An 11,903-nucleotide genomic window follows, 5' to 3' on the forward strand; every position below is an offset into this window, starting at 1 on the left:
AAGATGAAGAAACCGGTAAAAGAAATTATTTTTAAATGGTTATAACAACCTTAATGAATGTAATACACACAAAAAATATGTTAGAGACCTAATATGGAAAAACCGAAAACGTTATTACCCTCTTAACTTATTATCCCCAATTCCTATCTAAAGCAGTTGCTAAGGTGTGAAATATGATTTGCAATGGTTACACATTTTGAATAAATTGCGACTAAAATGATCCTAGAAAGTAGTTTGACCTTGGTGACAAAAATTATGAAAGCGGTGACCACCATGTTTTCACAAAACCATCGCCAAAAATCTAAAAAAAACTAGCGGCAATTCGTTTTCCAGGAACTAGAATTAAAATCAAAAACTTATATTAAAACACCTTGACTTAACTTTCAAAATATTATTTTGGTGTTACCAGTTTTTTTATCCATGAACTAAAATCATAAAATGATGCTAAAAATACATTCTAAAATAATTTGATTTTTTTCATGAAAACACACGTTCAATTTCCCAACATGTTTATTTTTCTAGTTAAAATAAGACATTCTATTTGTGGGTAGTAGCATGATTACTTAAATACAACTTCAATTTAATGTCGTGTCAAACTCTTTATTTCGAAATAAAGAGTTTAATGACTTAGGAGGGTAATAAGGTTTTAACTTTGTTCACATTAAGTTCTGTTTTTTTTTAATATAACATGAACATCATTGTTATAACTGCTTAAAAAAAGGTAATAATATTTTAATTTTGTCCACGTTAGATCCCTAATGTCTTTTTTTCTACATATTACAGCAACATGGTTGTTATAACCGTTTAAAGAGGGATAATAAGGTTTTAATTTTGTCCACATTAAGTCTTTATTTTTAACATTTTTATCATTTCATCTAACTCTTTTATAATTTATATTACTAGCTAGTTAGATGGCTTTATCATTTCATCTTCTCATTTTAGTCACCTATTCACCACAACACGGTTTCAATTGAAAGGTTACATAACAATTTTGTGTAAATTTTTACAAAAAAAAAAAAAAAAACTATTAATAATCAAAATCCTAATGATTAATGATATGTTTGGTACGTCACAGCTAACTGATAAATTAGTTTATTTTTCCATCTTTTCAAAGTTGTATTGGCAAGCCAAAAAGTAGCTTATAAGCTAGCGTTTTAAAAAGCTATTTAGACATGTTTTTTTAAACATTTTTTTATTTTTCAAATGTACCCCTTAATTAATTAAAAAAACATATTGTTTAAATGCCCTTTTATATTAATATATAAATTTCAAATAGTTTATAAGCCAGCGACGAAGCCATGGTCAAGATAAAAAAGTATCCCCGAAATGTAATGGGATGTCCACGATTAGTAATGGCTCCGTCAATGGGGTATCCCCGATATGCTATTATTTATCGGGGATACCACATTATTTGTTAGGGATACTCTTTTTTATTTTGACCTTGTCTCTGTCATGGACTTATAAGCTATCTGAAAATTATATTATGTCATAAACGAGCATTTAAAAAATATGTTTTCTTAATTAAGAGGTATATTTGGAAAAAAAATTTAATATAACTTTTAAAAAACTAGTCTATGTAGTTTTTTTAAAATGCTAGCTTATACGTTACTTTTTGGCTTGTCAAATATGACAACTTAAAAAAGATCAAAAAATAAATTAGTTTATTAGCTAGCTGTTGTGCGCCAAACATAGCCTTAATCATTAAGACTTTGATTATTATTAGTCTATTATTATTATTATTATTATTATTATTATTATTATTACTTTAAATGACATAAAAATTGTTATGCAACATTTCAATTGAAACTGTAGTTGTAGTAAATGGACGACTAAAATAAAAAAATGAAATGTTGAAGCCATCTAAGTAGATAGTAATACAAATTATAAAAGAGTTACATTAAATGATAAAAATATTAAAAATAGGGATCTAATGTGGACAAAATAAAAACCTTATTACCCCTCTTTAGATGGTTATAACAACCATATTGATGTAATGTACCAAAAAAACCTTAGGGATCTAATGTGGACAAAAATTAAAACATTATTACTTTTTTAAACGGTTGTAACAACCATATTGGTGTAATGTGTACAAAAAAAGCTTAAGAACCTAATATGAACAAAGTTAAAACCTTAATACGAATAGGTCTTAACCCGAAAATAAAACCATAAAACCGTAAATGCCCAAAAATTAAATAAATGATGATTAATAAAACCTAATTTAAGTTCCAAATTTCAAATGAATCAATGGTAGATAAGACGTTGTATGTGACCATTTCAATTTGATGTTGTTTAGAAACCCTCATTCTCGAGAGAATGCAGCTTCACATCACGGTTAGTTAAACATCCAATTTTTGAAAAATTGAAATTTTCAAATTCGGTTAGAAGCTTAAGGAAGTGTACCTAACCTTGAGGTAGGGCAACCAAAATCATCATCCATTATTAATGGAGTTTCTGATGTATTTTTAAAATTTGATTGACTTAGGTCTTTTTACTCCTTAACACCCACAATTTCCTTATTAGTTGCTAAACATATTTTCTAATATACCTTACGGGTTGTTTCAATAAGGAAACCACTTAATTATTCTTCCATTATTTACCATCATCTCATTGTTCATCCTAATCATCAATTCTTTCAATCTAATTTACAAATACTTTTGGTAACACTATCTTATGAAAATGATCGGTACACAACACATATATAAACTTAATTATAACGGTGAAAACATTATAATATGGAAAGTGATGGGTACACAACACATATATAAACGAGATGAGTAGAATGCAACCACATGACTTCTTTACATAATAATTATCAAGCTTTTATTAGCTATATAAGCAGTAGGAGTTTGGCTGTCCTAATTGGGTTATTTTGCTTGCACCCATCAGAATTGATTGCTTTATGGAGAATGATCGATGGAGTGGGATTTGTAGGCGATTTGAAGTTGATATATCACGAACGGACATTATGCAAATTAGAGACTAAACGAGGGCCCAAAAGAACATCAAGTGGTGTTGCTTTGCCATTAGTCATCCCCATGCTTTCAGTCATATCAACAGGTTCGTTTGATGGTTTTTTGAGCACAAACTCTTGTATCAAACTAGCTAGCGTTAAACCCAAAACCGGCAGGGCAAATAAAACACCAGGGCACATTCTTCTACCACTACCAAAAGGAAGCAATTCATAATGGTTTCCCTTGACATCGATATCCTTGTGACTTGTCAAGAATCTCTCAGGCTTGAATTCGGTGGGATCTGACCATATATTTGGGTCACGTTGCAACTTCCAAAGATTTACCAGAAGACGAGTTCCTTTTGGAATGTTGTAGCCACCCACAATGCAGTCCTCCACTGACTCGTGAGGAACAGATAGAGGTCCAGCAGGGTATAAGCGGAAACTTTCTTTGATGATGGCATCGAGGTAGACTAAGTTCTTTAGATCTGATTCCTCCACTAATCTGTCCCTTCCAACATGCTTATCAATTTCATCTTGTGCAATTTCTAATGCTTTTGGGTTGTTGAGCAACAATGCTAAAGCCCACGTCAATGTCACAGATGTCGTGTCAACGCCTGCTACTAGGACTTGCTGTGAACAGGAATTTACACCAATTAAACACTCGTGGATTAGGTTATATAGTTAAAAGGCTGAAGAAATATTTAATGTAATCACGAAACAATGAGATAAAAAGGTTGAGTTTACTAGACTTGTCGCTTTAATAATTGTATCATGGTCAAAACCCGGGAATTCGTCTTCAGAAGCACCTCGAAGAATGGAAATTAGCACATGCATAAAGTCTTGATTCGTTTCATGTTGCTGTATAGACTTACTCTCCTGCTTGTGTTCCTTTAACCATCGGTCAAAGATATTGTCTAAATCCTTCCCAGTATTCTTCATCATTTTTTTGTATCCACCCACATCCAACCAGTTGAGATAAGGTATAAAATCAGCAACCAAAAATGCCCCAAACAACTCAAAGTATTTCCTTACGACAGCCTGAAATCGAACCCCTTCTTCATCATTTGGCGAAAACCTCTTTCCTGAAACAATCCTAACCACAATGTTTAAAACCAAGTTCCCAAACCATTGACTCATCTCCACCTTTACCATCTGTGACTCTGAACTTTCAGTAGGTTTATTCGCTACCCAGCCATCATATAACTCTTTAAGGGATGCTCTAACTTCTGAAGCTCGAATATGTCCAAGCATCTCAACTCTTGGTTGAGAAAGAACCTCCAACACTACCATTTTGCGCACTTTTCGCCAATAGTCCCCATATGGAGCCAGGCCAAACACCGCATAATTATAGGCCATGATTTTTGATGCCTCCATTTTCGGTCGACTTGCAAAAGCCTTGTCGTTGGTAGTAAAGCAGTCCTTGGCAATCTCTGCATCACTTACCACCAAAGCTTGATGAACACCAAGCTTAATGGTGAAAATTGGGCCATGTTTTTCTGCCATGTCACCTAAAACCTTGTGAGGTAGCTCAGGTCCACCTAAAAGGTATAGGTGTCCGATTATCGGCCATGCCCCTTTTGCTTGTGGTGGTTTTTGGTTGTTTACCCTCTTTCTGTGGAGGATATGAAGTAATAAACGGTGTACAAGAATAGAGAAGATTGTTGCAACAAGTATTGATACTATGAGGTAGAACTCCATGGCTGAGTGAGCGAAATTAATGGATGTGTAACTGTATTTATGTGTGAACCTAAAAAGCTAAGATATTGTTTCTGTAATCCTTATGGCGGTCCATAAATGATCAGAAACCATTTATCTAAAAACACCACCGCATACTGAAGGTGGGTTTACGTGGTGCTGTATTAATTGTATTAATTGTGGTCAACATAAAAGGAAAGTGCATCCTACCGTTTTATACCTAAATCAGTTATATTTATTAGATAAATTGTAAAAATGTTTTTTGGGATTGTCAAAATTATTTAGTTTTAGAGAAAAAAAAGTTTAGTGGTGTATTAGTCGTCTAATTTAGGATATTTTTGTGGTTTTGGTTGTCTTGGTTGTCATTGCTTTTTGGTTTTACATCCAATTTAAAATGACGAATATGCCCCAAGATTGTTTTTTAATTTCTTTTTATTTATTTTCTTCAGATTTATTATTTTCATAATTAAATAAACAAAAAATTCCCAAGCCGCCCCACCTAATTCATCATTCGCGGTCCCCACCTTCTCCCTCTTTCGATCTTCATTCTTCTTTACTTTATGGCGAGACATAACCTCCACCGGCGGCCTTCCCTCCGGCGACGACACAAGCCCCACCTCCCACTGTCTAAACTGAAAATTCGAAAACATGGGTCGCCACTGATTGCCTTCTCCGTTGCTACATACATCACCTACCTTTGTATGCGTTCTCTGTTGCTACCTCTGTCTGCTTTCACCTATTATAGTTGTAACGACAATTGTCGTCGTCTATGAACGGTTGGCAAGAAAACTTGAAATCGACGCACACACCATAGTTTCTGATATTTTATATTTTCTTCTCCTGAGGTTACAAAAATCGAAAAGCATCCGGATGGTGTTCTTTATCCGCACCTCGTTTCTTCTTTCTCTTCCCTATTTCCCTATCATACAAAAACAACTCCTTTATTTTTCTCCCCAACTATACATAATCAAACAACTCACCGGATGAAATCCGTTTCATATTGTATCTTCATCTCAAAACCAAAATTATACCGACATATATAGTGATGTTGTATTTAACATAAATTTCTTGTGATCTGGACAAACAACAAGACGAACAGATATGGAGGAACAATAAGATGAACAAATATAAAAAAATACATAAATTGTCTTTATATCTATACCAAAATCAGAACCCGCTTATTAGAATAATGGACAACCAGAAAACAATCCAACTTTTGTTTCCAAATTTTGTTTCTTGAATTTTAAGAACTGATATCGAGTTTTAGGTTAGGTAGTAATTAGGGTTTTTCACATGTTGTAACGACGATTATTGTACTCTAGATTGAAATTTGTGTAAATATATCAACGATTGGCAAAAAAAGCTTGAAGTTGACACACACACACACATGTAAACCCATGGCAAAAACTCTTGAAATCGACACACACTAAATTAGAAAAGATAGAAAACAAGGTTTATGAATGGAGGTGGACACCGGTGGTGGTGTAGGTGTTCGCCATTTTTGTTTAGCAAACCCTAACTATAGTATGCAAATTCTGGCTTTGCCAATAGCAACTATATTTAGCAAACCATAGCTCCAATAGGGGGTAGCATATATACTAATTGTTGCTTGGTTTTGTTTTCTTCATCCGACAACGGGAGGGAGGTAGTGGTCGAATTGAACTATAGTAGGAGGAAGAAATGGTAGAAGGGAGAGAGAGAGAGAGAGAGAGAGAGAGAGAGAGAGAGAGAGAGAGAGGTTTGACCCCTTTTTATTTTTATATAATTAAAAAGGGGAAAATAAATATAAAATAATTAAAAAGAGAATTATATGGGGTATAACATCCTTTTCACACTGATAGAGACCAAACCAATAAAAAGATCTAATTTTAGACCATTGGTGCACCACCAAAACGTTTTGAACAAAAACCATTGAATTTTACAAAACATTGGTTATATATATATATATATATATATATATATATATATATATATATAGGGTTAGGTTCATGTGTTTCTTGTATCTATTGTGTGTTCGTATGGACAAATCTGGACCAACAGATGGAATAACATCAATGGTTATGATATGAGTGTAATGGTTATGATATGAGTGTCTATGATATTACAATAGGGTAACATGTATTTTATAATCACACAAATTTTAGTATAAGGGTATTTTGGTCAATTAACCTCTATTAAAAAGCAAGCGACTACGGGCTGTTCTTCTAATCTTCCTTATCCACTTCTCATTCTTTGATTTTCCATTCTCGATAGAAGTAAGAAGCAACCGTTACCAATCTGCAATATCAATTGAAACAATGAAACAATATGTTAAGTTTGATATGTTCTTCTTCTTTGGTTCTTCCTCTGATAATCTAATAATCTAATTAGCTGATTCTCGATTCTTTTTATTGTAACGCCCCGATTCTCAGGTATTGTTCAATTATAGTTTCTTGGTTTTGTACCTACTCAACGAGCTGGTTGCCCTACTCGTCGAGTAGCAGCGGGTTTGGATCACAAATTAAGTGACTGACTCGGCGAGTAGAAGCTAGCAAGTGAAACCCTAATTCCCGGGGTTTGTGTCCCTATTTAAATGTATTGGAATAGTGTCCAAGGTCATTAACTATTGGGAATATTTCTAACAATACCAGGGTCCTTTTGTGTTGCCCTCAAGAACCAAATTGAATAGAATAAATAAAGGAGAAATTGGTTTATTAATTATTATGGTTAATAATTAATTAGAATCTAATGGAAATATATTTTGGAAATATATTATGGGAATTAATTAACAGTTTAATTAATTAAAGGGTTGAATGTTCACTAATCGATAGTTGGTTAATCAGGAATGTTCCAAAACCCTTATGGAATTAGGGTTGGATGAAAATCACTCCATCCCACATGGGAAAGGAGTGAAATTTCGTAGTTAGGCCTTCATCCCACATGGGAAGGAGTAATAAACCTAAGGAGGCATCCAAGGCTTTAAATAGGGCCTTAGGGATTCCATTCCTCCTTGCACCTTTTCTTGAAGTATTCGCCAACCCTTCTTCCTCCCCCTCTTAGGGACGATTTCTAACCCCTTTGGGTTTGTGAAATTGACCCTTCTCCTAGTTATTTTTATTCCACTCTTTGGTGTCATTGGGTGTGATACCATTAGAGGGATTCAGGTTTGGGTCCTTTCATCCAAGCAACTTCATGGAGGTTCAAGATCTCAAGCATGGAGATCAAAGGCATCATAAGAGGTATGTTTTCTTACATATGTTTTAGTTTTCTAGGGTTGATATAATTAGCATGAAGCCATAGATCCATAGGATGCATGTACACTTAGGTATATCGTTGTTTTAATTTTTCCGCTGTCTAGTTTTAGAGTGTATTTGATGCGTAGAAAACCCAACAGTGGTATCAGAGCCATTGGTTCATGGTTATATTCACCCTAGATCCATGTTTTCTTTAAAACCTTGTTTGAAATTGAATGGGAGAAGGATTATTGAAAAATTCGTAATTGATAATACCTTAGTCGCAGCTCACGACGTGAGAGCTTAGAGCTCATGACGTGAGCTCAACAGAATTAGGGTTTTCGGATTTTTTCCATTTTTCAAATATGAAGCTTTATCAAATATGGATAATTACCAAATTTTAAAATGTTTTAAATCTGGAAATTGATAAATATTATTTAAATGTTTTATTTGAATTTGAATATTTATTAATGGATAAATATTATTTAAATATGTTTATTTGAATTTGAATATTTATGTGTTTATTTGAATTTGAATATTTATCTATTATTTAAATAGTGAATTTAAATATTTAATATTATTTATAAAAGAGATTTATAAATTTGAATATTACCCCCTCCTGATTTATTAATTGTTACATTGCGTCCTCACAATTAATTATAATTAATAATAGACAACTAAATTTAAAGAGTTTTAAATTTACCCCTTATATTTATATACATATTAGAATTATGTCTATTATATGGATAAGAAAGTTACAACATGCGCCCTCGCGTGTTTAAATATTGACATTGGCAGTCTTACATCGACTAGGGTCACCCGTTCTAATGTAGGGGTTTAAGGAGGTCTCTTTGATTCCTAATGAGGTCGGCTTTTAGTATGCTTCACGCTTACCACCCTCACCGCCCAATTGCATTTTGAGAATGGAGTTACCGAAAAGTTTGATAGTGATAATGGTCAATCCAAAAGTATTCTAAATACAAGTATAAAACAAAATCCCGTTTTATTAATAGAATGTGAGTTTATATTATCCTTGAAAATTGCACATTCTGTTTATATTCTGTTGGTGGAGCTCGTGTGGTTAACCGGCACATCAATCTAGGGTATAGTTAAGAATGATATGGAACTCGCGAATCTCAAGCGTAACTTGAGCCGGGGGCCATGCGATTTTGCAAGGTTAATTCTCAATCTATTTAATGTGAATCTTATGTTATCCATAAAAGTTGCACATTCTCTTTATAACTTGTTGATGGAGCTCGCGTGGTTAACCGGCACACCAATTGGAGAGTATAAGTAGAGAATGATGTGGAACTCGCGAATCTTAAGCGTAACTTGAGCCGGGGACCATGCGGTTTTGTATGGTCGATTCACCATCTGTTCAATGATCCGCAGCGACCCCGTCATTGAATTTGAGATGAACATAATTCGAGATTAACATGCCATTGATAGTCAATGAATCTCAAAGATCTAGGAATTTCGTGGTGATCGAAATTGGCAAAGGGCTTTGCCTACCTAAATAACTTTATGGTGTGTTTACGGTATCCCTTTACACATCATGGAGCCAAATATGGATCCTAGCCTTTTAAAATAATTTTATTTAGGGTGATACTTTTCTAAAGATAAGTAATACAAACTATAATGGAATTTGTTATTGAATGATGTCTATAACCTTATCCACTAAAATCTACTGCTATAAAACCTTTGAAAGGATTAGCTATGAGGATGATCAATCTTGTCAAATTCGTAGTTTGGGAGTAGTTCTCATAAACGAAAGGAAAGATCATGCCTTTGTTAAAGCTATCCCTTGGTTACTTCAAACATTGCATTCAAAAGTGTTAGAAAGAGCAATTGTCAAATGTACGTTGTAAAATGACATATTGAAGTAAAATGGAATTTCCTTGAGTTAGGAGTTGACTATGGTTAGTCGACTAGTTAACATGTACATATGATCAGTTCATTCTGATTTTGATATGAACAACTTGGAATTTCCATTAAGGAGTTTAGTAGCATGTTGAGGTTTCCTTTTGGAATTAACATGGCAGTCATAGAAACTCAAACTTCAAATACTCCCATAAATTTACTATCATGAATAGAAGTGTCAAGAAGAACGCCAATTGCCCATGGTTTAACAGGCGATTAGTGTTGGTATACCTAATCTAGGCCCAAATACCTAGGACAAAGAAAGACTTATTATAAGACATGTTCTGATAGCTTCTCGTTTCCATAACAAGAGAAGGACTAAGAAAGCAAACTTGCTCAAATGTATATTTGAGGTGAAAGAACCGAAACATGAAGAAGTTAGATTTGATCATGGATCACGAGCCCGTGCTACTTTCCATTGGATCAAAAGATAACTTGTTCTTCAATGTTTGGTATTCAATCAAATATATGGATTTAATGCCATCAAAACATTACTTCTAAACCTTTAGTATTTTACTAAGGATTAGTACAGACATTTGCAAGAATGTGCAATTACTAAAATGAAGTAAGAAGACTAAAACATGTAGAAGATAATTCGATCATGAATGCCAAGCCCTTGCTACATTCATAGGATAAAAGGACATATCTTTTCAAAATGTGTAGTCTATGGTGTTATAATTTGAAATTGTTTATACTATGAAACTAGTATAGTAACAATAGTTCAAAGTTGATTCAAATATTTGAATAAGGTGTATTATTGTGAATGGATCGTCCAGATTAATCACAATATTTACTTATTTAAATACATCCAAAGTTTTGTGTGAAATGTATTTGTAGAATCATATTCTTTGATACATAAATGAGAAATGCATTACCAAATATCCAGTTGGATCGGATTTTGGATATCATTTGGCCTTGAGTCTTATGATAAATGCAAATCTTGTTTATCAAGATAGATGATGAATGCATCACTAGGTGATGTGAGCATCTGTTGGAATTAGTTCACTCTAATAGACCGTTCAGATTAACCACGATACATGGTGAGACCAACTTCGTATGAATGTGAGTCTGGAACCTTTCAGGTGTTCAGAGCTCTCATAAAGAGATGTTGAGAAACGATTGGGCAATAGGATGAGACACTCATAGTGAGAATCTCAGTCTAAACTTTATCGATCATCTAAGTAATTGTGAAAGAGTTTTATGATCTGTCTCCACCCAAAACACTGCCATAGGAAGTGTTAGTTGGATAGAGAAACAAATCATTCATTGATTTTGTACTAGATGGGTCGAATTATGCATATTAACAGTTCATGGATTGTACCATGAATAGTGTTATGAGAAGTCCTTTGGTCTTGTACCAACTAAGTAGGTTCATGAAACACTCTATTGTATGTGAAGTGGGATTTAATCCTCACTACCACATATGTAAGTCTACGATTATGAGGCTTACGCTCGTCGTGAAGCGCTCGACAATCTAGAACTTTTAATAGAGATGTGTTAACTCGTTGGACAACCCATCAAGAATTTTGGATAATTATTTAAGAATCCTTATGAGAACAAAGTGTATGTTGCCAAAGGGCAGTCTTCCAGGTGAGGGAGCTGATTTCCAAAAGAGCTAGTGGGAGCTACATTGATCTTGATAAGATTCGAGAGTCAACCAACGAAGAGCCTAAAGTTGTACATAGCATTCAATTTGGAATTGAAAGAGCTATTAAGGAAACTGACATATTTCCATTTTTCCTTATAGATCTAACAAAAGACGTCATGAACCTAGTTATATAAGAGTTTATATTACTGAGGTAAATGAGTCACTGGTATGGAGCAATTAGAGTGTACCAGCTATCGGAAGCTATGGTAGGCCCTTAAGGCTACAACATGGAAGGAAGACTTGGAAAGCGAGATTCAATCCATGTATGTTGTAATTTGGTACATCAAGCACTTGACCTTAACCCTTAGGTGTAAGTGGATATTCAAGAAGAAACAAGTATGGATAGGAAAAAACACATAATCAAACCAAGAAAGGTTGTGAAGGATGTATAAGCTTAATAAGTTCATTTATGGACCAAAATAAGCATCTCGCGAGTGGGATCATTATTTCAATGAGAAAGTTCAAAGAGTTTGAA

General features: G+C 33.9%; 1 protein-coding gene across 1 annotated transcript; it reads right to left on the bottom strand.

Moving 5' to 3' along the window:
• Positions 1 to 2,699: 2,699 nt before the first annotated feature.
• LOC145096819 (cytochrome P450 CYP82D47-like) lies at positions 2,700 to 4,766 on the bottom strand. The gene is made up of 2 exons (XM_079034184.1): positions 3,698 to 4,766; positions 2,700 to 3,583 (listed from the first exon to the last, which is right to left on the bottom strand). Exons 1-2 carry the CDS (start codon positions 4,649 to 4,651, stop codon positions 2,951 to 2,953), a joined length of 1,587 nt encoding a protein of 528 aa, XP_078890310.1. The 5' UTR covers positions 4,652 to 4,766; the 3' UTR covers positions 2,700 to 2,950.
• Positions 4,767 to 11,903: the final 7,137 nt, after the last annotated feature.

This window comes from Lactuca serriola, chromosome 4 (genome assembly GCF_051521515.1).
Source record: "Lactuca serriola cultivar US96UC23 chromosome 4, Lser_US96UC23_V15, whole genome shotgun sequence".
NCBI classification, from domain to species: domain Eukaryota; kingdom Viridiplantae; phylum Streptophyta; class Magnoliopsida; order Asterales; family Asteraceae; genus Lactuca; species Lactuca serriola.